Raw genomic sequence first — 24,522 nt, 5'->3', positions numbered from 1 at the left:
TAACGTTATTTTGGTAATTTAAATTTCACAATTAATTATTTTAATATAGTATAATTTAATTTTTAACACAATTTAATTATCATATATCTATTTTTCTTTTCAACGCTAGCCGTGCATCGGACAGAAAGAATTGCTAGTATATATTAATAAAAAAATACTATGGGGAAGTTTATAAAAAAATTGCCCTTTTGGTCTCATCAGTTATATATTCTTTTTAGGGGGCCTATTTGTTAAACACCCTCTTGAGATTTTATTTCTTGATAAATGCTTAATTTGTAAATGATATTTAACATAAAGCCACTGAGCCTAAAAACCTAATATGCCCCACTAATTAGTATAATTATTTTAAATAAAAAATACGGTGAATTAAAAGCAGAATCCCTTCCCAAAATCGCATTACCTACAAATCTTCCTCATATTTGTCTCCCCGAAATCCTTCCAATATTTCTCCATCTCTCCACAAAACTCACCCTCAACTTTTCCAGTATCTCAAAAATTCATTTCATCTTTTTTCTCTTGATCTTCAAATACTGCATCAATGGCTTCACGTTTACTTTAAAAAACTCTACTATCATTTTCGGACAAAAACTTCTTCTCTTTAGGGCAAACTACATTCATTTATTGATTCAACATCACATAAGCTTTTTCGGTAAAAAATGACGTGTATTAAAGTGGAAATGGCAAAATTCACTTTACACAATAGTGGATTCAATAAAATGGGAAGGTCAAAATCTATGTATTTAATAAGAGAAGGGCAGAAACCGCTCTGCGCGTGAAAACCACTTTGTGCACGAAAACCACTATGTGTACAAAAATCATTCTACTTGCAAAAACCACTCTTACATTTGTTTAAGCATCAACACAACGTGTACAGTGCACCAGACACATACAAATATTATATATATCAACAAAACGTGTATATACACATACAAATTACTGTTCAACGTAAATCAATACAAAACCTCACATATAACTCATCTTAAATTTTCATGTGAGCCGAAAACCACCATGTGAATCTGCACAGCCGCCACTTATTATCCAGTGACACAAACAAATTATTATTTATGTGAGTTACAATTTCGATTCCACATAAATGGAAATGTTCAATCAATAAGCGTTACTGGTGGAATTAATTGAGAAAGTATTCATTAAAATATTTATGTAGAAGATATTATGTATCTTCTCTAATAACAGATATTAAAAACACTTGTATTAATTAGTTAGGGGCATAATAGTGATAATTAAGAATTTTTAATTAACAAAAGCTCTTTTGAATTTAACTTAAAAATGAATTTTTTTTTGGGCCTAATGTAATAACCCTCGTGTAATTGGGGGTTTTGTCAAATTATCCATTCTTTTTAGGGTAAATTACACTCACACCCCTGAGGTATGCTTAAATAACTTTAAAGTCCCTGTGGTATCGATAATTACACTCACCCCCTTGAAATGTAGTTATAAACTCTAATGGGATAATGCATTGGATACATTATTACAATAGAGTTCTAACGGACTATTGGTTTCAGATAGTGGTGGAAACAACAAAGAGTTATGGGTGATTTAAGAAATATTGGGGGAGCCATGTCGCCCCATAACTCCCCATAACTCTATGTTATCTCCACCATTAGCTAAAACTAATAGTCCATTAGAACCGTATCGGAATAATGTTTCCAATGCATTATCCCGTTAGAGTTTCTAACTACGTTTCAGGGGATGAGTGTAATTATAGATACCACGTAGACCTTAAAATTATTTAAGCATACCTCAGGGGTGTGATTGTAATTTACCCTTCTTTTTAATCATTCTCATCAATTATTAATATCTCTATTTTTTCTTTTCGTCTTTACAGTGGTTTCAAAGTTTCCTCTTCCCTTAAACTAATTTGTTAGATGTAATTATGATTTATGTCATCTATATATGTGGGGTAAATCTCACTAAACTTTTGACAATAAATATGCCATAAATCTCGTTAAACAAAAAAAATATTTAATTTTTTTTTTCCAAAAATAAGTTCTAAAATTTTGAAGATTTCAAAATGTCCTTAAAATATTCTAAAATTGTAAATGTCATGGGATTTCCAAAACTCGAAGCTTTGCTAAAATGGGAACGAGTTTGTAGATTCAATTTTTTTTTGGAAATTAGCTGAAAGTTCCTAAAAAATATTCTTTATAGCTATAAAGACAAATAAATTCCGTATTTTTGCTAAAAGTCCCAATGCCATTTTCCGTTATGGATCATACGCTAGATGCGAAATCTCTATAACGAAATTGCTGATGAAAACTAACAGCAACGGTAACAATAATTTGCACAACTTTAGCTAATAAAAATATAAATACTTTGAAAACGGAAACTGAACTATTGAAAATCTGAGCACGTTTTTTCGAAGGACTTTCAACTAATAAAAATATGGGGGTATTCTTGTAAAATGAACACATAACAACAAATAAATGCAGATTTTTTTGCTAATAAAACTCACATCTAAGATAGTTCTAGCAAATTACCCCAAAGGTAAAAAGCCCTAACATTTTATTTATATATATTTTGCTACAATTGCTATCATTTTCGTGAAAGTACAGTCATAGCAGGGCAAGGTACAACAAACTGCAGCAGAAAGCTCAAAAGTGTAGTACTGCTTTATTAAGTCCCCAAATTTCAACTCGGTTGGCAGCTTTCCCTTCACCATCGCCCAAAACGGCGATCACCAATTAATAAAACGGCGCCGTTGCACCCTCCCCCCTCACAAAACCTCTGCAACATATATACTTACAGAATTTTTGTATCTATTTGACTCAGCATTACTTCCATGTCTTCTGTAACCTTCATCACATGGTTAATCGTTTCGCTGTTTTTCTATAGCAACGAAGTTGCGTCGTCTTCGCCTGCGATTTCAGTTTCAGCTCCGATTAGGGTTGGATCTCGTTCGATTCTGCGATCAATCGACAAAAATAAAGAGGAAAAGGAAGATTATGCTGTTGAATTGAACGCCACGAATTTTGATTCTGTGCTTAAGGAAACCCCCGCTGCTCATGCCGTTGTTGAATTCTTTGCCCACTGGTCAGTTTCTTTCAATCTTTTCTGTTGATGTTGAAAAATTGGGTTTTTTTTTTCTTCCTACGAATGTTGTTGCTGCATTTTAATGAATTACCTTATTGGACCAGAATCTTTGAGTTGATGATTAAATGTGCTGAAGTTCATGGCTTTTGCGTTAGGGGACTGTTATTTTGCTATGTAGAAAGAAAGTTTTGATTTTTGTGATGTTACTGTGTATTTACATATTCTTAAGGCTTTTTATTGATTTAGTTGGTTGGGAAATTGTAGTTACTATTTGTCTTGGATGTGAGGAAAATATTTGTACTTTGAGATAAATATGTAACCAGTGTTGAACGGAAGATAAATTTGACAAGTCCTATGTTTGTGTTCCTTTTTTTCTTTCCTAATTGTATCTTCGGATGCAAAATTATTTAGGGTGATGCTGTTTGCTCATTTGTTATGATTTTTCTAATGCTGAAATGTAATTCAGCGGTTGTGGAAATTATGACTAGTTCAGATTTGTATGGCCAAAGGAGTTTCATATTGCTCTTAAAGTGTTGCCAGGTGGTTCCTGTCTAATACATCCTTGGAGAACTGTTGTCTTTCTAGTTTACTCCTCTGAATAACATATTTAAACCTCCTTAAAAGGGCTAAGGTGGCATAATCAGGGGAAAAATACAGAGACGTAAAAGTTAAAACAGCTATGCACTTTTTGCAGAGGCTAATTGATGGAAATAAAAAGAGACAGAAGTTTATTTCACAAGCTACAGAGATGATATTGTTATGGCATGATTTTTTAAGCTTGTCCAATTGCTTTCTACTTGAATGCAAGCATATATAACATATAGCTGCACGATAACCGTAAGAGACATCTTTTTGAGCAAAAATGTAGGCTTTTTTTGTTTTGACTGCTTTTGATTTGATGCCTCTTTTTGAATGAAGTAGTCTTTAATAAGAAACAACAACATAAAGCTGGATGAAAATAATCTAGGTTTCGATGGTTTGTACCAGCATATCTGATCCTCTCCATCCTTGATCTGCATCCATTTTATAATCCACCCTGGTTTAATTTGAACGACCGATTGCCTCCCGAGTTCTATAATTGAGAAAGGATAGTATTCTTTATTACCTAATTTCCCCCCCATATAACTTCATTGTTTACTCTAGAAACATCGTCCTTAAATTCTCTATTCCATCGTAACTCGCAAGTCAATTTTTCTCCAATGTTATTGACAGCCATAATATAAGCAGCCACATTCAGTAAACACATGATACTGACGAACAAAATAAAGAACAAATAAGGGTCTTCTGAATATGGAAGTATATCATCTGTAGGGTGTCAAGCTGTTTGTTCATGTTATTAGTTGTTTGCACATCGGTCTAGTTAACATTTTTAGGTCAATAAGTAAGTGTAGATGCTGCTTCGTTTGACTGAGGATAACATGTGAAAGCTGTTGAGTTTGTACTATGTGGAACTCCAACTGGCGACAAAATAAAAAGCACGATTTTACTTTTTCTTGTGTGTGTGTTGGTTTGTGCCTCTTGAGTTGCTTTATCTAACTTGGTATAATACGTAGTTGTTGTAAAGTTTACCACTGTGAAAGTCTATGTGAAGAAAAAAAAGAGCACCATGATTTGACTTTTCTCAGTGTCAATGCTTGTTTCTTAAGAGTCATGCATCTACTGTTTGGCATGTATATTTGTGTTTGTATATTTGGCTTGTTTATTCATTAAAAATTCTTGAAGCTATCATGTGAATTAAGTTTGTAATTTGCCTTTAATAGATTGCTTACTCTCATTCCCTTTTCAGGTGTCCTGCTTGCAGAAATTACAAGGTATGATTAAAAAAAAAATGTTATTTCACATGCCGATGGTTCTTATTACAAATTTTCAATTTGGGCAGCCACAATATGAGACGATTGCAAAGATTTTCAATGGAGCAGACGCTGTCCATCCAGGGATGATATTGTTGACCAGAGTAGATTGTGCCTTGAAGGTACTAATGTTGTGCTTATAAAAAGAGGAATGCAGCTGTTTATGAAACAGTTTAGGGATAAATGACTGTCTTTTCTATGTTATTGTCTTTGCATATCAGTATTCTCTCCATGTGAACTTTATAGTCTTACTGTTGTTAGCGCAAATCACCGAGAGTTTTAATTAATTTGTATCTAATGTAGAAGACTTATAATATTGTTTTTGACAGTGCTTAGGATTTCGTCTTAGGAAGCCCCATAAGATTGTTGTTTCTTTTTACCACTTCCCTTTCCCTTTTATTGAAGCAAGTTCTAGTGATGACATTTGTAACTGAAAGCCAAAAAAAAGGGAAAAATACAACACTTATATTTTATATATTCATGAAGACTTGTTATTTCTTCGATTCATTTTCTTACACATTCTTTTAACATTTTTTTGGTTTTATGCATTTTAAGTTCACATCACTACTCTTTGTTCATATGGTTCGCAATATATTCAGCTATATTCTCTTGAAGTATGAGCATGAATTGTATTTAAATTCATGTCCAAGTAAATACACACTTGCTCATATATGTTTTTTTTAACTGTTTAATTGTTGTACATTCTGTCGTTTGAACAACCTTTGTCATATTATAGCATCTTGATTGTTTCTTCAAATCACTTGCCTGGCAGCACAGATAAATACTAATCTTTGTGATAAGTTCTCTGTCGGGCACTACCCTACTCTTCTGTGGGGCCCACCTTCTAAGTTTGTGTCTGGGAGTTGGGACCCAAAGCAAGAAAAGAGTGAAATACGCTCTATCGAGGATGCACGAACAGCAGATCTCTTACTAAATTGGATTAATAAGCAAATGAACAGGTACAAGACTTTTCTTTGTATTGACTAGAAGCAAGTGAAATACCCATATTGGAAGTTATGAATCTATTTGCATTGTATAATATCCTCCCAATCCTACTGTCTATTTTTTTTATTGAGATTCACATATGCTTTTCTAACTATAATAACGTAGGGTGCACATTTGAAACTAACAGTGGGTTTAATTTCATCTCTTTGAATATATTGTTTCTTATTTTTAGCTCATATCGCTTGGAAGACCGGAAATATGAGAATGATCTTCAGAAAAATGCTTCAGATATTGGACAGGTCCTTTTGACATGATCTAAATGCTTAAATGAATTGATAAAATATAACATCTGCGTTTTCTGACTTATTGTGATGTGTTTCTGGAGAAAGATTGCACGTGCTGTTTATGACATTGAGGAGGCCACAACCACTGCTTTTGGCATCATCTTAGACCACAAGGTGAATAACATATGTGGTTTAATTCATATTCTGCTAGGTTTGTCCTTTTATGAATTTTATTTAACTCAAGAAATAATCATGTATAGATGATCAAATCAGAGACTAAAGCATCACTTGTAAAATTCTTTCAACTTTTGGTAGTCCATCATCCATCTAGAAGGTGAGCATCTATTTATTGTTTCTCTCTATATTAGATCCTAATGTATTTCTATGTTCCTGACTGTTCTGGATACTGTTTTTTAGATGCCGGAAGGGAACTGCAGAACTACTAGTCGATTTTGACAATCTTTTAGCCAACAAGGAGATTGACAGTGGCGAGAGAGGAGAAATCAGGAATTATCAAATTTGTGGAAAAGATGTTCCTCGTGGATACTGGGTATGTATATCTGTTATTCAACCTCTTTCTTTCCAACTTCCACTTTATCTGATTTAACTTATACTTTTATGATATTTCTGTTGCTCTGTGTGGGTCAAGTTTGTGTACATATCATCATTTGACTAATGTATTCACATGTTAGCTCATTAGTTCATTACAATTTGCATATATGCTCACTGTATTGGACCTTATGCTTGTATAATCGACATCTCTTAAAATTCAATAGTTCATAAACATTGATCAGAAAATTCAGTTTTGGCCCTATGGTGTTTTCAGTGGAATATATAATCGACATCTCTTAAAAAGTAATAGTTCATAAGCATTGATCAGAAAATTCTATTTTGGCCCTATGATATTTTCAGTGGAATACATAAGAGGAGATTTAAATCCTAGTTTAAAATGCATGATCACTTAAAATTGCATAGATTTTACGGTTATCTATAAAAATTTGACTCTTTTTATCAAAGTTAAATTTGTATGGCTAATGTACTCTGGTATCATTCTACCCTTGAAAAGACTATTTCACTCATAAACATTTTCGAACCTGAGTTAATTTTTGTAATGTGTCGGTATTGCTGCTAGGTAGCGTTCTCACGTGAAGTGCCTCTAGTTTAATTATATCTTAATTTGAGAAAAATAACTTTGGTTATTTAGAAGTCAGAAGTCAATTTATGGAACTATCAGATAATCAGAAAGTTTATTAAAATGATTTCCTGCATGGGTCAGTGCGGTGGAGCTGAACTTATCAATTTAGGTTCCAATATTGAGCAGTGTAAGTGCAGCGTTTTCAATACTAAACAAGAAGTCAAATTGACTGAGCTCCCTCAAGAAACGGCATGAATTTTGCTTTTCCCGAGCTTACTATACTGGCTTAACTAGTCCACAACATACGACCTAGTGAAACGTTTATGCAGGATTTGACCTAATGCATTAGGATTTTATCCCTTTATAGTTATTGAAAGAAAAAGCATAAAAACTTGAACGACTGTGCAACTTAATATTCAGAGATCCCGCATGCAAACTTCTCACTGGCCAGCCTTAATCCTTGCACCATTTGATGCTTATTATCATGGTTCCCCACACAATGTCAATTTGATCAACTCTTTTAGGTGAATCCTTGTGTCCATATTTTAATAATATTATCAGCTAGTGATTTTACCAATCTGGCAATGAATTTTCTTTTGCAGATGTTTTGTCGGGGAAGCAAGAATGAGACTAGAGGTTTTAGGTAAGATTCATTTATTTTGTATTCCTCAAATATTGTAACATTGTTGAAAAAGTCCTGGGTGAACATCTTGTGAATGCGTGTAAATTAAACCTGTAAAAACCACCTTTACATCATTGAATGCATTGCACACTGAGACTTTGGTCGTAACTGACGCTTCGGTCTCTTTTTGCAGTTGTGGTCTGTGGGTTTTATTGCACTCACTCTCTGTAAGAGTTGACGACGGAGAAAGCCAGCTGGCATTCACAACAATTTGCGATTTCATTCATAATTTCTTCATATGCGAGGAGTGCCGCCAGCATTTTTACACCATGTGCTCAAGGTAAGTTCCACCACCATCCTCACCTTACACTAGTAGTATATCCATTAAAAAAATACGACATCCATCTAAGTATACAAGTATCAAAACTCGCAGCGTTTCAACCCCTTTCAACAAATCCCGTGACTTTGTCCTTTGGCTATGGCAAGCACACAACAAAGTCAACGAGAGGCTAATGAAGGTAGAGGCATCCCTCGAAACCGACGACCCTCTGTTCCCCAAAATCACGTGGCCCCCACAACAGCTCTGCCCTTCTTGCTATGGAACTGTGAGAGTCGACGAGAGCCGTCCGATCGAATGGGATCTTGATGAGGTCCACAAGTTCTTGATGAACTATTACGGGAAGGCGCTCGTAAACCTAAACAAGGATAAGGAATTTACAGTGGAGAGGCTCGTAAACCTAAATGATGACGCGGCATCTTCAGCGTCGGTGAACGCACTTGTGGTCCCTGTTGGAGCTGCGCTGGCGATAGCAGTTGCCAGCTGTGCGTTCGGAGCGCTGGCTTGCTACTGGCGGCAGCATCAGAAGAGCCGGAAGTATAAACACCATCTACACTCTTTTAAGAATATATGACTAATATTATTATTATTATTTATATAGAGTAATAGCTTCTTCTCATTAGGTATTAAGAGATGATAAATCGATAGAAAAAAAAATGGAAAAATTAGATGATGGAGATGTGATAATTAAAGGGAGTTTGTCATTTTGATTAATCTACACAAATGTTTTCAGGCCGAGGAGAAGCTGGAACTGATATTTAAGCTCTCGGTCGGTCTATACACACCAACAGTGAATAAAAAAGTTTATACACATGTGGCTTCTCACTTTCTCAGGCCTTCCTTCTTCTTCTATCACAACCAGATGAAAGAAAGCCTTCTTCCATCAAGGCAGTTTTTTTATATCTTTTTTTTTTTTTTTTTTTTTCTCAGGTTTGCTTCCTAATTGGGAGTGTATAGATTTTGCATTTGAATTGTAAGATTGAAAGATTTTTGTATTTTTTAATTTAGATTTTCCTTTTTCTTTTTTCTGGGACTTGTTCTTTTTTTCCATTGTAATTTGATGCATTACTTATTTTACATGGTGAAATCTGAAATCTTTTAATGACCTGCTTTAACTGTAAACAGTGTCTGTAAGGATTCATTTGGGATTGTGGATTAGCTATGATATATATTACCGGGAAAATTACGGCCACCCTCTTGCACAAATTACGAAAAAGTTCATGTTTGGATGATTTCAGCATCCCGTCAACTATGTATTGTCTAATGAAAAAACCCTTTTGAAATAAATGCAGATCACTAGAAAAAATACACTTGAGATAAAAATTTTGAAAAGTAAAATGATATTGTTTTTGAAAAGAATATCAAATATGAATTAATTTCCGGGGAACCGTGGGAATAAAATGAAAATGCTACCAAATATTGCCTAGTTATTTTAAAAGAATGATGAAATCTAGTTGCATATGTTTTTTTTCTTTTGTGTGTTGAGGAACCTAAAAATATGTTTTTTAGTTGTAAATGGAAATTAATGTTTTAGGCCATATTGTTAGTTGAGAAAAGAAAACACCAAAAGGCCAAAAGAAATATTGAAATATCGAACTTGACAAGCATCGTTTTTCCGGCCAATTTGAATTCTATTATTACAAAAAGAAAATAGAAACGGAAAAGGAGAAAAGGAAAAAAGAAAAAAAAAAAAAAAGGGTAAATTTCACTTTCATCTTGTACTATGGCTAGATATCACTTTATTCCATTCTACTTTTGATTGCCTCGATTTGTCCCCTGCACATGAAATATTATCTCAATATGGTCATCGATATCAGTTTTCAGACCTCTGGCCTTAACATCGTTTGATCTAAGGTATGAAAATTACAAAAAAAACTACTTCTCCCAGTTTAAATAATTATAAAAAAAATTTGAAAAAATTAAAAATAAATTGTGGTTACCGTCGTGGACTATGCTTTCTTGTTGTCTTGAATATTTTTTTTATAATAATTATTTAAACTGGTGATATGCATAATTTGGTCAATCCAATGAGCCTACAATTTCTTTACCTAATGGGCCACAAACCCAATATTGAAGACCACTACCATTGATGTCCAATCACCTTCAAGTAAAGTATGGGTCCGGCAATCTCAACTAATGCATAAATAAATGTTTGAACTCATTCCTTAAGATATAACATGTATTCTCTGAACTATTTCTACTATCAGCGGGTCTAACTTGAGCGTCGGAGGGGTTTTCGCCGGATCAACCCCACCCTAGTTCACGTGTTTTATGATTGCAGATATCTCAAGGTCATCAAGCTCGTGAACCAATGATCTACTCTGTTCTTCCAGCTCATCCTACTTCAACACTCTAAGGTGATCTAACTCAAGCATCATCAACTGGGGCTGATGTTTTATAATTTCAAAATTTAGACCAAATGATGTTCGTGTCAAATCTCTGACAATTAACAGCAAGAGCCACGTTGAGACAATTTTCAAGAGCAGGGGGCAAATTGATGCAATCAAGAGTAAAATGAAGTAAAATGATACCAAACCAAAGTATAAGGGCGAAAGTGAAATTTGCCCAAAAAAAAAAAAGAAAAAGAGAAAACAAATTTGAATCGTAAGGTCAAAAACCAATCCTGAACCAAAACCTAAAATTACAATATTACAATAAACCAAAAAACAAAAAAAAAAAATCCAGCCAATCAGAGAAAACGCGCATATTCTTCGTATTCTCCATTTGGGTACCTCTTTATAATAGTTGTGAAGATTTCATTCAGGAAAGCCTTTTCAAATTTCTTCATTCTCTGGTGTTTGACGTTTCGGCTACAAAGGGTATGATTTTCTTCCTTCTTTTAATTCCGTTTCACTAAATAAATCCTTTCGGTTACAAATCGTTTGTGTATTTATTTATGAATGCTCGATTGTTGTTCAAGCATTTATTTATTTTTAGGGCAATTCGATTTACTTCTGAAGTCCCTTCATTTCCGCCGTTTCGTGAAACAAATTAGGGTTTGCTTGGATAAATCCTTTCGGTTATGTTTGTTGTATATATTTATTGATGCTGGATAATTGTGTTTGTAATTATGTTTTGGGGAAATTTGATTTACATGTAGATCTACTCGAACTCTTGATATTGAATCCAGGGGATATCTTGCCCTAATTATTAACTGAAGTCTGGTTAATTTTGTGGTTATTAAGGATTTGTTCTGTTGTTTTTTGGTCGAAATTTTTTGGGTGAGTTTATTATTTTTCTGTTCATAAAAATTAAACAAGGATTGGGGATTTTAGGGTTTAGGTTAATTAGAGGAGACTAAGTTGGAATTAGAAGTTAGAAGCTTTATTTCAACGAGGAGGAGACTTTAACATGCTACAATTTAATTATTTCCTCTGCTTTTTTATATGGTAATTTCTTCATTTGAGTGAAAAGTTGCCGAGGCGATCAATTATGTGTTCAGAAGATTGGTTTTAACCATTTTTACATTTGACAATTGAGGAAATTTATTTTGCTTTGAAATGTTTCATGTTGATTATTGCAGGCATTGAGATTGTGTAAACTCAGGGGTTTGATCGACATTCACCATGAAGTACTTGGAATACACTCCTCTCGACAGGTATATCTTGTAGATCAGTACAACTATTTATTGGATTTCAATATCCATCATTAAAAGGCTTGCTCATGATTTTTCTTGAACGTAATGACTAATTTTTATGTGGTGTTTCCCCAGAATAAATGATTTCTTGAGTAATCTAAATCTTGGAGAACGAACCATTGAAGGATGCCTGGAAGCTTACTCTTGTAAGTATGATTTTGATATGAGAGTACACAATATGTCTGTAAGTGGAAATTAAAGGACGTAGACTTTCTTGTTTTGGTTGTGGTTTTCCAGGCAAACATACTGCAACAGATAAGAAGCTTTCACTAAGCTTGGAAAACGAGGTTACTATGTTTTCTGTTTTTGATTTCTATTATTTATCTGCACTGTATTGTAATTTTTCACTACGACAAGTTCAATCAGTTTAGTTCTTTTTTCATAAATTCTGAGTTGGCTTGTATCTCGATCTTATATTTGTACAGTTCAATCAGTTTAACAATTTTTGTATTTTCCTATTATTTTCTCACCAAATCCAGATTCTTGATCATCTCGGGAAGTCTTCCGACACGGACTCGTCTTCACCAGTTGAATACTTATTTAGTAGATCCAGGTTGCTTAGTCAAACCTAAAAGGCCCGTCTAACTGTTCATACTCTTTGTTTCGATAAGTTACTCATTACTTTTTACCCTGGCAGCCGGAAGACATTGATTTTTCTTCTTCTAACACTCCATCACATGTACCCGGATTACGACTTCAGGTAACTCTGTATCTTACGTTTCGATTGTGTTGATAAGGAGGATTATGGGTAATGCCACCTGTCAGCTTTCTTTGCGACGTGGCATCCCGCTATATAATCCTTCCTCAACAGATTTTTTGGGAGTGTTGTCAGAAGGTTTGACAGACAGTTTAGATTACTGTTGCTCTTTTATAGGAGCTGAGAGTTCAAGTCTCTCCATTTCCCAACACTATAATAGTCAGTTGATGTGTGGTGTCTTAGTTTCTACCCCGGCTATGCGTTTATTGAAGCTTTTTGAATTCGTTTTATTATTTTCTTTTTTTATGCTAATAAAAAATCTGTGAACTTTTGGTTTACCAGTGCAGTGAGAGCTCACGAGTTTTTCACTGAAGAAAGCTGGGACAGTTTTAAGCAGATTTTTGATGTTTACATGTTCGAAGCCTCAAAGGTAGTTCCATGTATATACGTTAATCTCACATTGTAGTGCTTATGCAGTAACCAGCAAGGAATTAAGACTCTTTTCATTAACGAACAAACATAAATGTATTTAATGCCCCCAAATTGCATCAATATTTTTCTGCGTAGTGTTACTATTGATTTGATCTTCACTCTACTTCAAAAGAACTGTTATCTTTGACGGAGATGGTTTGGTACTGACTTAACTTTGAACCATCAGAAACCATATCTATCTGTTAATTTGTTCTAAATTTTATAACTTGAGATGGATAGATTCCAATGTTCGATTTGGTTTGATTGGTTTAAAGTTAGTTTTTCTTAAAACTTAATAGTAAAGCAAACCAAATTAAAATGTGCCGTGAATAGAGTTGGTTTGGTTTTGTGTAATGTTATTGCGGATCGAAGGGACAACTTTTTCCATATTTGGAGCTTGTAAATGTATATCATCTGATGATTAACGATATACTATTGAATACGGCACTTCAATATCTCCTTGGATATTATTATTTGATTGTTAGTTGGATTCTTTCTGTCCGTTACTACGTAAGGAGTGTAAAGTTTGTAGTTTTTGAATTTGAAATGTACATTGTTTTAGTCTGTTAGTATCTTGTGTAAATTTGGAGCTTCGTCAAGTGATAAATGTGTGGTCTGCTTTTCTGTAACTGCCTATGCATATTCGATTTTGTGAATTTCTTGATTACAGGAGTGGCTTGAAGAGAATGAGGGAAGTGCCCTACTTGAGACCTTGTACAAGGCCTTAGATGAGGTATGCTCACTCAACCTTACGAAAAGAAAAAAAACGAAATTAAGTGCGATGTTTATAGATTAGCACGATCGGCTTAAAAGGCTTCGGATTTTTTAGTTGATAGATAGTGTTGTTGTTGAAGGTTGTAAACCTAGCAGAATGTGAAGTATACAGTTACAACCCAGAAGCTGAAGCAGATCCGTTTCTTGAGAAAGGAGCCATGTAATAAGCTTTTACTGTAACTATACTCTTAACAGCTCGTTTAGATTTTGTCGATTTTAACTTATTTCCTTTCGATTTTGTCACCTTATAGATGGTCATATCATTTCTTCTTCTACAATAGAAAGCTTAAGCGTGTTGTGAGCTTCCGTTTGAGCTGTTTAAGGTAAATTCCGAATTTATTCTTCCATCATTTGTTTTAAGACTTGAGACCAGTTGCCATAAAAAAATCTGCTTAATTACGTGCTAATTGTGGACAGTAACTTGGTGAACGATGGGTTTTTGGATGACGAGTCGAGTCAGGAGGAAGATGGAGAAATATTTGATGACATGGACATATAATATAACCCATTCATCAACTACATGCTGTAAACCCCTTGTTATATAACCGTAAGAGACTCGTGTAATCCTCCTAGTAGTATTAAGCATGAGATAGTTTGCTAGGCTGTCTGTTTGTATTTTTCACTTTATGTAAGTAAGTATTTTCACCTTTGCTGCGTGTTAATACGGTAAGTAAGGCCTGTACAAATCTTGTGTTTGTATATCGTAATGTTCTGTGTTAGGTTCGGTACCTGAGAGTCTGGGACTATGGTTTAGTTCATAGAAGATTGTATCATTTAATTTCCCAAATTTCATCCTTCCTAGTATTTTGTGGTTTATTATTGTGAATCTGTGGTTAACATGTTCATGTAGTTGTCAATGTGATTTGAATTACTTCAATCGGAATTCTTGTGGGAAAGTTAAACCCAAAATAAGTCATATGATTTATTTTATGATGATTTTTTTTAATCATGATTTTGATTTAATATTTCAAAGTGCAAGAGATATAAAAGCTGCATCTCCATTTTTAAGCTTTTCTAAAAACATATTTTTTGTTGTCTTAATGGTAATTGTACTAAGGTTGTGTTTGCAAAAGTATATTTAAATCTTAAAAGTATAAGTTAGTATGATTGTGGTGGTGTTTGCAAAAGCAGAAGTTAATAATTGTGGCTTAAAGTGGTGTTTGCAAAAGCACAAGTTAATGATTGTGGATTAAGGTGGTGTTTGCAAAAAAATTAGAAATAGATTATGAGTTTTTTTTCTATACAATCTGTTTTTAGGTGTTTGCAAAACAAGCTTTAGCTTTTGCTTCTCTTAAAATACGCTGTTTTAATCTATAATTTTAGAAGTATTTATATACCTGTTGTATCTATTTTAGTTGATTTTCTACCTAATTTGCAAATACTCCTAACTCTTAAAAAGAAGCACTTAATTCCATTTTAACTCACAATCACTAACTTCTGCCCTTAAAAAATCTTTTGCAAACACTACCTAAGTGGACAATAAGTGCTAATTTTTAAAAATTGGGGTGTTTGCGAATTTGTTGGAAACTTAAATGAAAAAAACATGCCTAGGGGTGCTTTAAAAAAAAGATTAGAGCAACTTATTTTAAAAGAAGCAAAACCAAATGCTGATTTTGCAAACACCTAAAAATAGATTACGAGCTAAAAAAAGCTCAAAAGCTATTTCGATTTTTTTTTACAAACACCTCCTATGATTTAAGTGCTCGTTTCTAATAAAATATTTGTTCTATGAGAGCCCTTGACTTTGAAGGTGGCCTCGGACGTATATCAACACACACAGTGAGTTAAATACTACAACCAGCCTATAAACTAAGATACTAATCCTATATTTATTATATGTAGCCGCCCAATGTAAACATTTCAATAACTTTAACGCAATCATATATCCCATATATTACTCGGTCATGCCATTCATTTATCTAAGTAAAAATGGTGTGTATACATACCAACATATTTTACTCAATAATAATAATATTCGACAAAAAACCGAGTCATTCCAATCATCGAAGTAAACGAGCCCTTGTGGTTTTATTTTATTTCGTTCAACTGTAACTTCAATTCTTAGTTAACTCATGTGATCGCGACATTTATTATTTTTTTTTGTTAAGGAATCTGCATCCAATCAAATGAATATATTCAGTGAATCTCTACTCTCGTATAATAGTTCATAAACTGCACGAGAAATGTAAATCAAACTAAACAAACCACGAGTGACGAGCTTATACAATGTTACCAAATGGATTTGGTCTAACATCACAGATTCAAATGAATATAGTAGCTCAATATTCAACTATTCTCCGTTGTTTGTGTGTGTCTCTCTCTCTCTTTTTTTATTCCTCCAAGTCTTCGCGTTACGAAGTATGATATATACCCCGCATTTGAGATAGAAAGGACACGAGCTATTATATTTAAAATAAAACTGCATATTCTCTCTCATATGATTTTCCAGATTAACTTGCAACTCAATCATCCCGAGTCGGAATACCTTCAACTGCATTTCTGAGTACTCATTCATTGAATTAACTACGATAAAGGTAATTACTGAACTTTCTAATTGTCATTTTGGCTATTAGAATCTAGTAGTCCGGCAGTATTTGAGCTTTTTTTTTTTTTTGTCGAATTAATATCCGCAATTATTTCTTATGAAACTCCCTACGTATGGTTGTGACTTGTGACTTGTGGTTGAAAAGCATTCAATGTCTCAAAATTTAGTTTTATGTTAAACTGAATTGGGAATTTTAAAATTATCACCGAGTTATTTGATAACATATACTTCGAATACGGTAAACAACATAAAAGCCCTCTTTGTTAAGGAAAATCTACGCCAAATTTTCCGGTGTTTTTTTTCTTGCGTAAAAATTCCTTGTGTTTAATTTTACTTTGTATGAAAACTTCGGTTTCTGTTAAAAGTTAACGCCATTAACTATAGAGGGGATTTTATGCAATTTTTTTTATAATAGAGGGGGATTTAGTGCGTAATTTCTACATTTTAAGGGAATTTTATGCAAAATTAATTTATTCGCTTAAATTTCATATTATTTTCTTAAATTAAGTCGAACACATTTATTCAGTTACAATATGAAAAATAGAAATTTAATAGATATGGTGAATGTTAAAAAAATGGATTTAATATAATATAATTTATTAATGTATTTAAAAAAATGATTTTTTTTTAAATACATAATTATTTGATTAGAATTATTATATATTTTTTATAATTTATTATATATTAATTATATGTGAAAAAAAAATTATAAACAATTTTAGAATTCGCTCCAACTTCCATCTCAAAAATATTTTTTTGGTTTTCATATTTTAAATTAAGTGATGATGTATTCGACTTAATTTTAAAAAATAATTTGAATTTTAAATGAATAAATTAATTTTGTATAGACTCCCTTGTGTTGCGAAACCATGCACAAATTCCCCCTATATTACAAAAAACTTGCATAAAATCCGCTCTATAGTAAATGGTGGTAATTATTAACGAAAATGGGGATTTTATGGAAGAAAAAAATGAAACACAAGAGGATTTACGCAATAAAAAGAACGCAGGGAAACTTGGTGCAGGTTTGTGGGAGTTTCATGCTCTTTACCCGTATTTTGTTAAACTTTAGCACGGTGTTGAATAATTTTTCAAGGGGTTTTGATGAGAAAATCCTTGACCACTCATATTTATTAATCTAGGTTAACTTGTTAATTTTTTTGTGTAAATAAGCTCACCCTCTTAGCATTTATTATAAATAGAGGCAACCCGTTTATTATGATAAAATTATATACAACCCTCTAAACAAAATTTAAAATTGTTAATCCTAATTTAATTTCAATTTTGGCTCACAAAATACGATTTTGACATTTTTTCTTTTCTTGTATTTTCTTTCGCCAGTCTCCGGCATTGGCTGAAAAAAAAACACAAATTCCCGACTGATAGTTAACGCTGGTCTCCAACGTTGACTTTTTTTTTTTCCATTATTTTTTTACTCTTTTCTGCAGTTGATGGGTCAAATAATAAATAGCTGTTAGAATAATATTATTGTAAACCACAAAAATATTATTTTTTTAGGCTTTGTACTTTATTTAGCTATTTTAATCGGTCAATATAATAATATTAGGATGCGGCTATATGCAAGACTAATTCCACTTGTGCAAGACCAAATTAAAATTTTCAATGTATAAATACTATAATACCCTTATTTATTAAAAAAATAAAAAATTCCAAATATGCAAGACCAAAAATTCAAAAACACAAAAAACCCTATCACAAGACCACAAAGCCACAAGATCAACTATCATCTTCTCCATCTTCCAAAACCCACAAGACCTTTCTCCTTCCTCCTCCATTAACCCACAAAACCTAGAAATTCAAAATCATTAAAACTCAACAAATCTTACAAAGGGCAAGTATGGAGTCAGAAGACATCAAAATAGAAGATTCTACGATGGAAGAACCCAAGAATGTATGCATTTGTGGGTTTTTTTAGCTAGAATATCGATTTTCCAAAAAAAATCCCGCGCAAACGAATTCGACATGTACAGGTCGAATTTTACAGCTAAAAATCGACATTTAGATGTCGATTTTGAGGTATAAAATTCGACATTTGAATTTGTGCTATAAATTCGACATGTCAATGTCGATTTTTACCTATGAAATTCGACGCTTAAGTGTCGATTTGTAGCATAGTTTTTCGACACCTTGGTGTCGATTTTTGTTTTTTTCTCATTATTTGTATTTGGTCTTACATGAGAAAAAAAGCCAATTTAATTTATGGGCATACTTGTCATTCCATCTTAATAAAATAGAATCTTTTGAAATTTTTCTTTAATTTGGTCTTGCACAAGTGGAATGAGTATTGCATATAGCCGTAGCCATAATATTATTGTATTACACAATAATATTATTTTATGACACAATAATTCTGTTGTTTAATATTACCGTGTTCAATAATAATATACATATACACAATAATATCACTGTTTTACAATCTTTGTTCAACAAATAATTATGAAAGTAAAAATTACTGTATCTCTGGATTTTTATTAACAACGGTACTTCTAGAGAGAAAAATTACAATGACGAAGTGTTGGAGGTGGCAATATGTGAAGGTGGAAGTGGAAAAGGGGAAGGAGACATGCCGAATGTGTAGAAGAATAAATGTTTGAGGTGGCAATATTATTGTTAACACATTGATTTAGGGTAATTTGTTTATTAAAAAAAAAGTCAACGCCGGAGACCAGTGATAAACGCCAGAAACTGGCCGGAAAAAAAAAATTTCTGAAAAAAAATTCAAAACAAATTGTGAAAATAGGGGTTAATGCGATAGATTTGTTAAAACCCGGGGTCAATATGCAATATTATGAGAGCAATTTAAATTATCGGCAAATGGCAAATATGCCCATGATTAGAGGTGGTAAACGAGACGAGCCGGCTCGCGAACTTGACGAGCCGGCTTGACAAAGGCTCGAACTCGAGCTCGGGTTTTTCGAGCTCCAGCTCGAGCCCAATTTTAATAATATATATATATATATATATATATATATATATATATATATATATATATATATATATATATATATATATATATATACATATATATATATATATATATATATATATATATATATATATATATATATATATATATATATATATATATATATTATTAACTAAATGGCAAATATTCCACTTTACCTCCCCGTACTCTGCCCGAGAATCACTTTACCCCCTCGTACTCTCAATTTCATCGATTTACCCCGTTGTACTTGTACAATTTCCCAATACAACCCTCTCCTTCAACTTTTGTCGATTTTGACTCTGACGCCGTTTGGTCAACTCTGTAAATTACAAAATTGCCACTGCCTATAACGCGTCATTTCTTCTCCATCAATATTGTCGTTTCTTCTTCTCCCACCACTTCCCCTTCCAAGATATCCCCTAATTGAAGCTCTAACTTAGTAAAAATCAAGACCCAAAAATTGATCGATTCCGCCCAGTGCAAAGAAAAAAATATATGAATGTGTGAAACTCTCTTTTCTAAACTCGAGAGTCAACATTGAAAAAAATCAATATTTACGTCAATATTTTGACTCTTGACCAAACGGCGTCAGAGTCAAAATCGAAAAAAGTTGACGAAAAGGGCTGTATTGGGAAATTGTACAAGTACAAGGGGTAAATTGATGAAATTGAGAGTACGAGGGGGTAAAGTGATTCTCGCGCAGAGTACGAGGGGGTAAAGTGGAATTTACCCAGAGTAAAAAAAAGAAGGGTAAATTACACCCCACACCCCTGAGGTACGCTTAAACAACTTTAAGGTCCTTGTCGTATTGATAATTACACTCATCCCCTGAAACATAGTTAGAAGCTCTAATGGAATAATGCACTGGATACATTATTTCGATAGAGTTCTAACGGGCTATTACTTTTAGCTAGTGGTCGAGACAACATAGAGTTAGGAGGTGACATTGCTCCCCTAACATTTCTTAAATCACCAATAGCTCTTTGTTGTCTCCACAACTTTTTGAAACTAATAATTCGTTAGAAATCTATCGGAATAACGTAGCCAATACACTATCCCATTAGAGTTTCTAACTATGCTTCTGGGGTAAGTGAATTATTGATATCACAAGAGCCTTAAAGTCATTTAAGCATCCCTTAGAGGTGTGGGAGTAATTTGTTCAAAAAAGAAACTTGCAACATACATGAAATCATACCTAAAATGCTACATATTTTCTAAAACTTGTGGAATTATATTTAGAGGTAACTAAACTTTATGAGATGTAGCCTGTATGTGTAATTTGCTCAGAATAAAATGCTATATAGTACGCTCTGCATATTGTATTCTCACTCAAAAGTCATAAGCCAGTTCCCGGTAGGAGTCTGAAGAGCAATCATCCAGGCAGCAGGAATTATATATATATATATATATATATATATATATATATATATATATATATATATATATATATATATATATATATATATATAATCTTGTGTAGCAGTTATGCTCATCAACGAGTGATGATGCTAGAAATAGATCACCTTAAATAAATTTGGTAGGATAAGTTGGGAGAGTAATGGATCACTGGCTCACGAGCTAGACGGTCCTGAGATACCTGCGAATAGAGAACACATGAACTAGGCCGGGGTTGATCCGGCGGAAACCCTTCCGACGCTCAAGTCAGACGTGCAGATAGAGAAGTAGTTGAGAGAATACAAATTGTCGTATTACTTAGATAATAGAGCGTACCTTTAATAAATGAATTATATCGCTATTTATACCTTGTCGATTGGGCTGCGGTTAATTTGTTGGGCCAAAATCTTATTTGAAGGCGATTGGGCTTTCGTAATGTATTCTTCTAAACCGGGCTCGTGGCTCAGTACGTAGGCTAATTAGGTTAGCCCAGTTATGCATATCAACGAGTATTAATTAAATCTCGATTTTCACTGATTCTGCAGATTGATTGTTTTTCCAAGAAATGACGAGGATACCATTTATACTGCTCGGAGTTATTTCATCACTATGTCTCAACACAACCTTGGTGGCATCAATAACTTGGTCCAAGCCTGGTTGTCGATCAACGTGTGGAAATGTAACAATTCCATATCCTTTTGGCATTGGTTCTTCGTGTAGTTTCAATTCCTCATTTGAAGTCACCTGCCAATTAAATTCGACCAGCATTCCTCAAAGAGCACCACTGCTGCTGACCAGCATGAATATGGAAGTACTTAATATATCTATATACGGTGCAATCACGGTAAAGAGTCCCGTTGCACTAATGAAATGCTCTGATGTGCAAAAAACTCAACCTTTGGTAAGATCACTGAAAAACAATCCATTTACCATCTCAGGCCAATACAATTCATTGGCCGTTTTGGGCTGTCTGAATTCGGTCTGGCTGCGTGCTAATGCAACAACTACAGTCGGCGGATGCATGGCCATGTGTGATCCTAATTCTACAAAGGGTAGTTGCAATGGTGTCAACTGCTGCAAGACAACAATCCCACCTCGACTCAAGGAGCTTGAATATACGTACAAATTAGGCAGTAATCAAGCTGTTGCTATTAATGATTCATGTGGTTACACTTTCCCTGTCGAAAATAAGTGGTTCGAATTTGAATATAAAAGGTACAAGGGCCTTCAGAATGATTTGTTGAATCCATATGACAAAGATTTTGTATCTGCACCACTCGTACTCGAGTGGGAGCTGGAAAGTTCTCTGGAAAGGGATTCCAAAATTACTACTTGTTTCGACATGGATGTCATCGAAAGGAGCACATTATTTCATAGATTAAATGAATATGGATCTTCCATGCAATATTGCTCTTGTGACCAGGGGTTTGAAGGGAACCCATATCTACCTGAAGGATGCAGGGATATAAATGAATGCAGCAATCCGACATTGAACCTCTGCCCAAATCCAAATCGATGTTTCAACACAATTGGGTCTTACAATTGTGCCAATAATAATGATAATGATAATGATAAGGCATCTCATATCCGAAATATTGCGCTCGTCGTTGCTGGCAGTATGCTTGCTGCACTAATTTTGCTCCTTGGAGCATGGAAATCCACCACAGCCATCAGAAGAAGAATCAAGGCTAACCGCAGACACAAGTTCTTTAAGCGAAATGGAGGATTATTACTGCAACAACAGCTGTCTTCAACGGAGAATGGCCTCGATAAAACCAAAGTGTACCGTTCCAAGGAGTTAGAAAAAGCTACAGATCATTACAACGAAAATCGTGTACTTGGCCGTGGTGGCCAAGGTACCGTCTACAAAGGAATGTTGACAGATGGAAGAATTGTTGCAGTAAAAAAGTCCATGAAAGTAGAAGAAGGAGATCTTGAAGTCTTCATCAACGAGGTTGTTATTCTATCACAGATAAATCACAGGAATGTGGTCAAACTACTAGGGTGTTGTTTGGAGACCGAAGTTCCTCTTCTGGTCTACGAGTTCATACCCAACGGCACACTCTTCCAGCACATCCATGATCCAAACGATGATTTCCCGCTATCTTGGGAAATGCGTGTGCGAATTGCCAGAGAAGTAGCAGGAGCACTTTACTACTTGCACTCTGCTTCATCTGCACCAATTTATCATAGGGATATCAAATCCACGAACATACTATTGGATGATAAATATCGGGCCAAAGTAGCTGATTTCGGGACATCAAGATCAATTGGTATCGATCAGACGCACTTGACAACACGAGTACTAGGAACGTTCGGTTATTTGGATCCGGAGTACTTCCAGTCAAGCCATTTTACGGAGAAGAGTGACGTCTATAGTTTTGGAGTCGTTATGGTTGAACTTTTGACTGGAGAGAAAGTCATCTCATCAATTAGAGCCGATGTGGGAAGGAGTTTAGCCACACATTTCTTGCACTCGATGGACGAAAATTGTCTATTCGATATTCTTGATGCAACGGTGCTCAAAGAGGGCAAGAGGGAGGAAATTGCGGCGATTGCTGAACTTGCTAAAAGATGTCTGCATTTGAACGGCAGAAGAAGGCCAACTATGAAGGAAGTTGCAGTCGAGTTGGAAGGAATTCAAATGCGGAAAGAAGGTGGTTCGGTTATTCAGCAAAATCAAGATGACGACGACATAACTGAGCTGTCTCATGACATATTCTCTTCCATCTCAACAAACATGCATACGGAGTATTCATTAACTCCGTATTCACCGGATTACGATGATCGTTCATTGCTTAATAGGCCCTGAAGAATATCGACTCTCCCTCGTCTTTATAATCCATGCCCTTTCCATGTAACAAAACAATGTCTGTTTCTAGCAATAAAGAAGTTCCAACTTCTAAATAGTTGGTTGTATTAATTATAATTATTATCATCTTCATTATTATTGTAATTATATTCTTTGTTGTATGTTTTATTATCTTGCACATTTCCTGAAAGAATTACATTTATTAAGACCACATTCTGGAAGGAAAAAATCGAAAGAACATAAAATGAATCAAGATGATAGTACCATGATTGGAGGAAAATATCACACCAATATAAATAAAAAATATTAAAGTTTTAGGATTTATTTATTCAAGTACGAACAGCTTATAAATGTAATTATCTAATATCATTTTACAGGTCCACTATATTTTCACGTATTCGAACTAATTAATTCGATTGTGTTTTTACTTTACTTTTCGAACTATTAGTAATTTCTCCATGTTCGATGCCCCGATAGCATTCCGAAAACCGCAAATATGAGTAGTTTTGTTGCATGAAAAATCTGTCAAACGTAACCATGGTACATAATAAGTGGAACATACAAAAGTTGTTGGGAAATTGGTTAAAAATTGGGTCATGAACAATTTTTTATAAATGTTATTGTACGGTCTAATTGAAAGCTGTTGGGAAATTGGTTAAAAATTGAGTCATGAACAATTTCTTATCAATGTATTGTACGGTCTAATTGAGTATATAAATGAATTTTGGATTAGAACCAATTTTGTGGTGAATGAAAAATTACTAGTCCAAAATATAAGGAAAGTGGGATTTTGAGTTATCCCACATTGGAAAAGTAGAGAAGTACTGAGCTGTATATATATCAAAATATTGGGACAAAGCATCACGCCCTTTGGGCATTAAATTTTGTTTGGGAGAAAGGCCTATATGTTATGTGTTTCAAATCGTGCCCACACGCGCGCACCGGCTCGGCTTGTTCGTACGGATCGGATTTGGGCTCGGGCCCAAATCACTTTTGGGC

General features: G+C 34.1%; 2 protein-coding genes and 1 pseudogene across 5 annotated transcripts; all 3 read left to right on the top strand.

The window, feature by feature from the left end:
- The first annotated feature begins 2,432 nt into the window (after positions 1–2,432).
- LOC105965706 (sulfhydryl oxidase 2) lies at positions 2,433–9,416 on the top strand. 2 transcript variants are annotated; one of them, XM_012990277.2, is made up of 12 exons: positions 2,433–3,051; positions 4,838–4,862; positions 4,931–5,023; positions 5,679–5,860; positions 6,079–6,145; positions 6,236–6,304; positions 6,391–6,464; positions 6,548–6,680; positions 7,868–7,908; positions 8,081–8,227; positions 8,321–8,761; positions 8,958–9,416. In XM_012990277.2, the coding sequence occupies exons 1-12, from the start codon at positions 2,801–2,803 to the stop codon at positions 8,977–8,979; spliced, it is 1,545 nt and encodes a 514-aa protein (XP_012845731.2). In that variant the 5' UTR covers positions 2,433–2,800; the 3' UTR covers positions 8,980–9,416. The 2 variants fall into 2 exon arrangements, with proteins under 2 accessions (XP_012845731.2, XP_012845730.2); XM_012990276.2 differs by having other exon boundaries at positions 2,637–3,051; positions 8,321–9,004.
- A 1,436-nt stretch (positions 9,417–10,852) lies between these two features.
- Positions 10,853–14,680, top strand: LOC105965708 (transcription regulator). 3 transcript variants are annotated; one of them, XR_016034747.1, is made up of 12 exons: positions 10,853–11,043; positions 11,748–11,822; positions 11,937–12,007; positions 12,099–12,148; positions 12,341–12,414; positions 12,499–12,561; positions 12,901–12,988; positions 13,700–13,762; positions 13,884–13,963; positions 14,055–14,126; positions 14,221–14,538; positions 14,606–14,680. XR_016034747.1 is itself a non-coding variant. In XM_088826394.1 (10 exons), the coding sequence occupies exons 1-10, from the start codon at positions 11,791–11,793 to the stop codon at positions 14,300–14,302; spliced, it is 675 nt and encodes a 224-aa protein (XP_088682520.1). In that variant the 5' UTR covers positions 11,048–11,790; the 3' UTR covers positions 14,303–14,680. The 3 variants fall into 3 exon arrangements, 2 of the variants coding, with proteins under 2 accessions (XP_088682520.1, XP_088682521.1); XM_088826394.1 differs by lacking the exon at positions 10,853–11,043 and having other exon boundaries at positions 11,048–11,822; positions 14,221–14,680; XM_088826395.1 differs by lacking the exon at positions 10,853–11,043 and having other exon boundaries at positions 11,048–11,822; positions 12,901–12,991; positions 13,703–13,762; positions 14,221–14,680.
- A 6,596-nt stretch (positions 14,681–21,276) lies between these two features.
- LOC105952240 (wall-associated receptor kinase-like 8 pseudogene) lies at positions 21,277–23,523 on the top strand (annotated as a pseudogene).
- Positions 23,524–24,522: the final 999 nt, after the last annotated feature.

Source organism: Erythranthe guttata, chromosome 12 (assembly GCF_056151865.1).
Source record: "Erythranthe guttata isolate IM_541 chromosome 12, IM_541, whole genome shotgun sequence".
Classification (NCBI taxonomy): Eukaryota; Viridiplantae; Streptophyta; class Magnoliopsida; order Lamiales; family Phrymaceae; genus Erythranthe; species Erythranthe guttata.
This window is presented reverse-complemented; position numbering and strand designations above follow the sequence as displayed.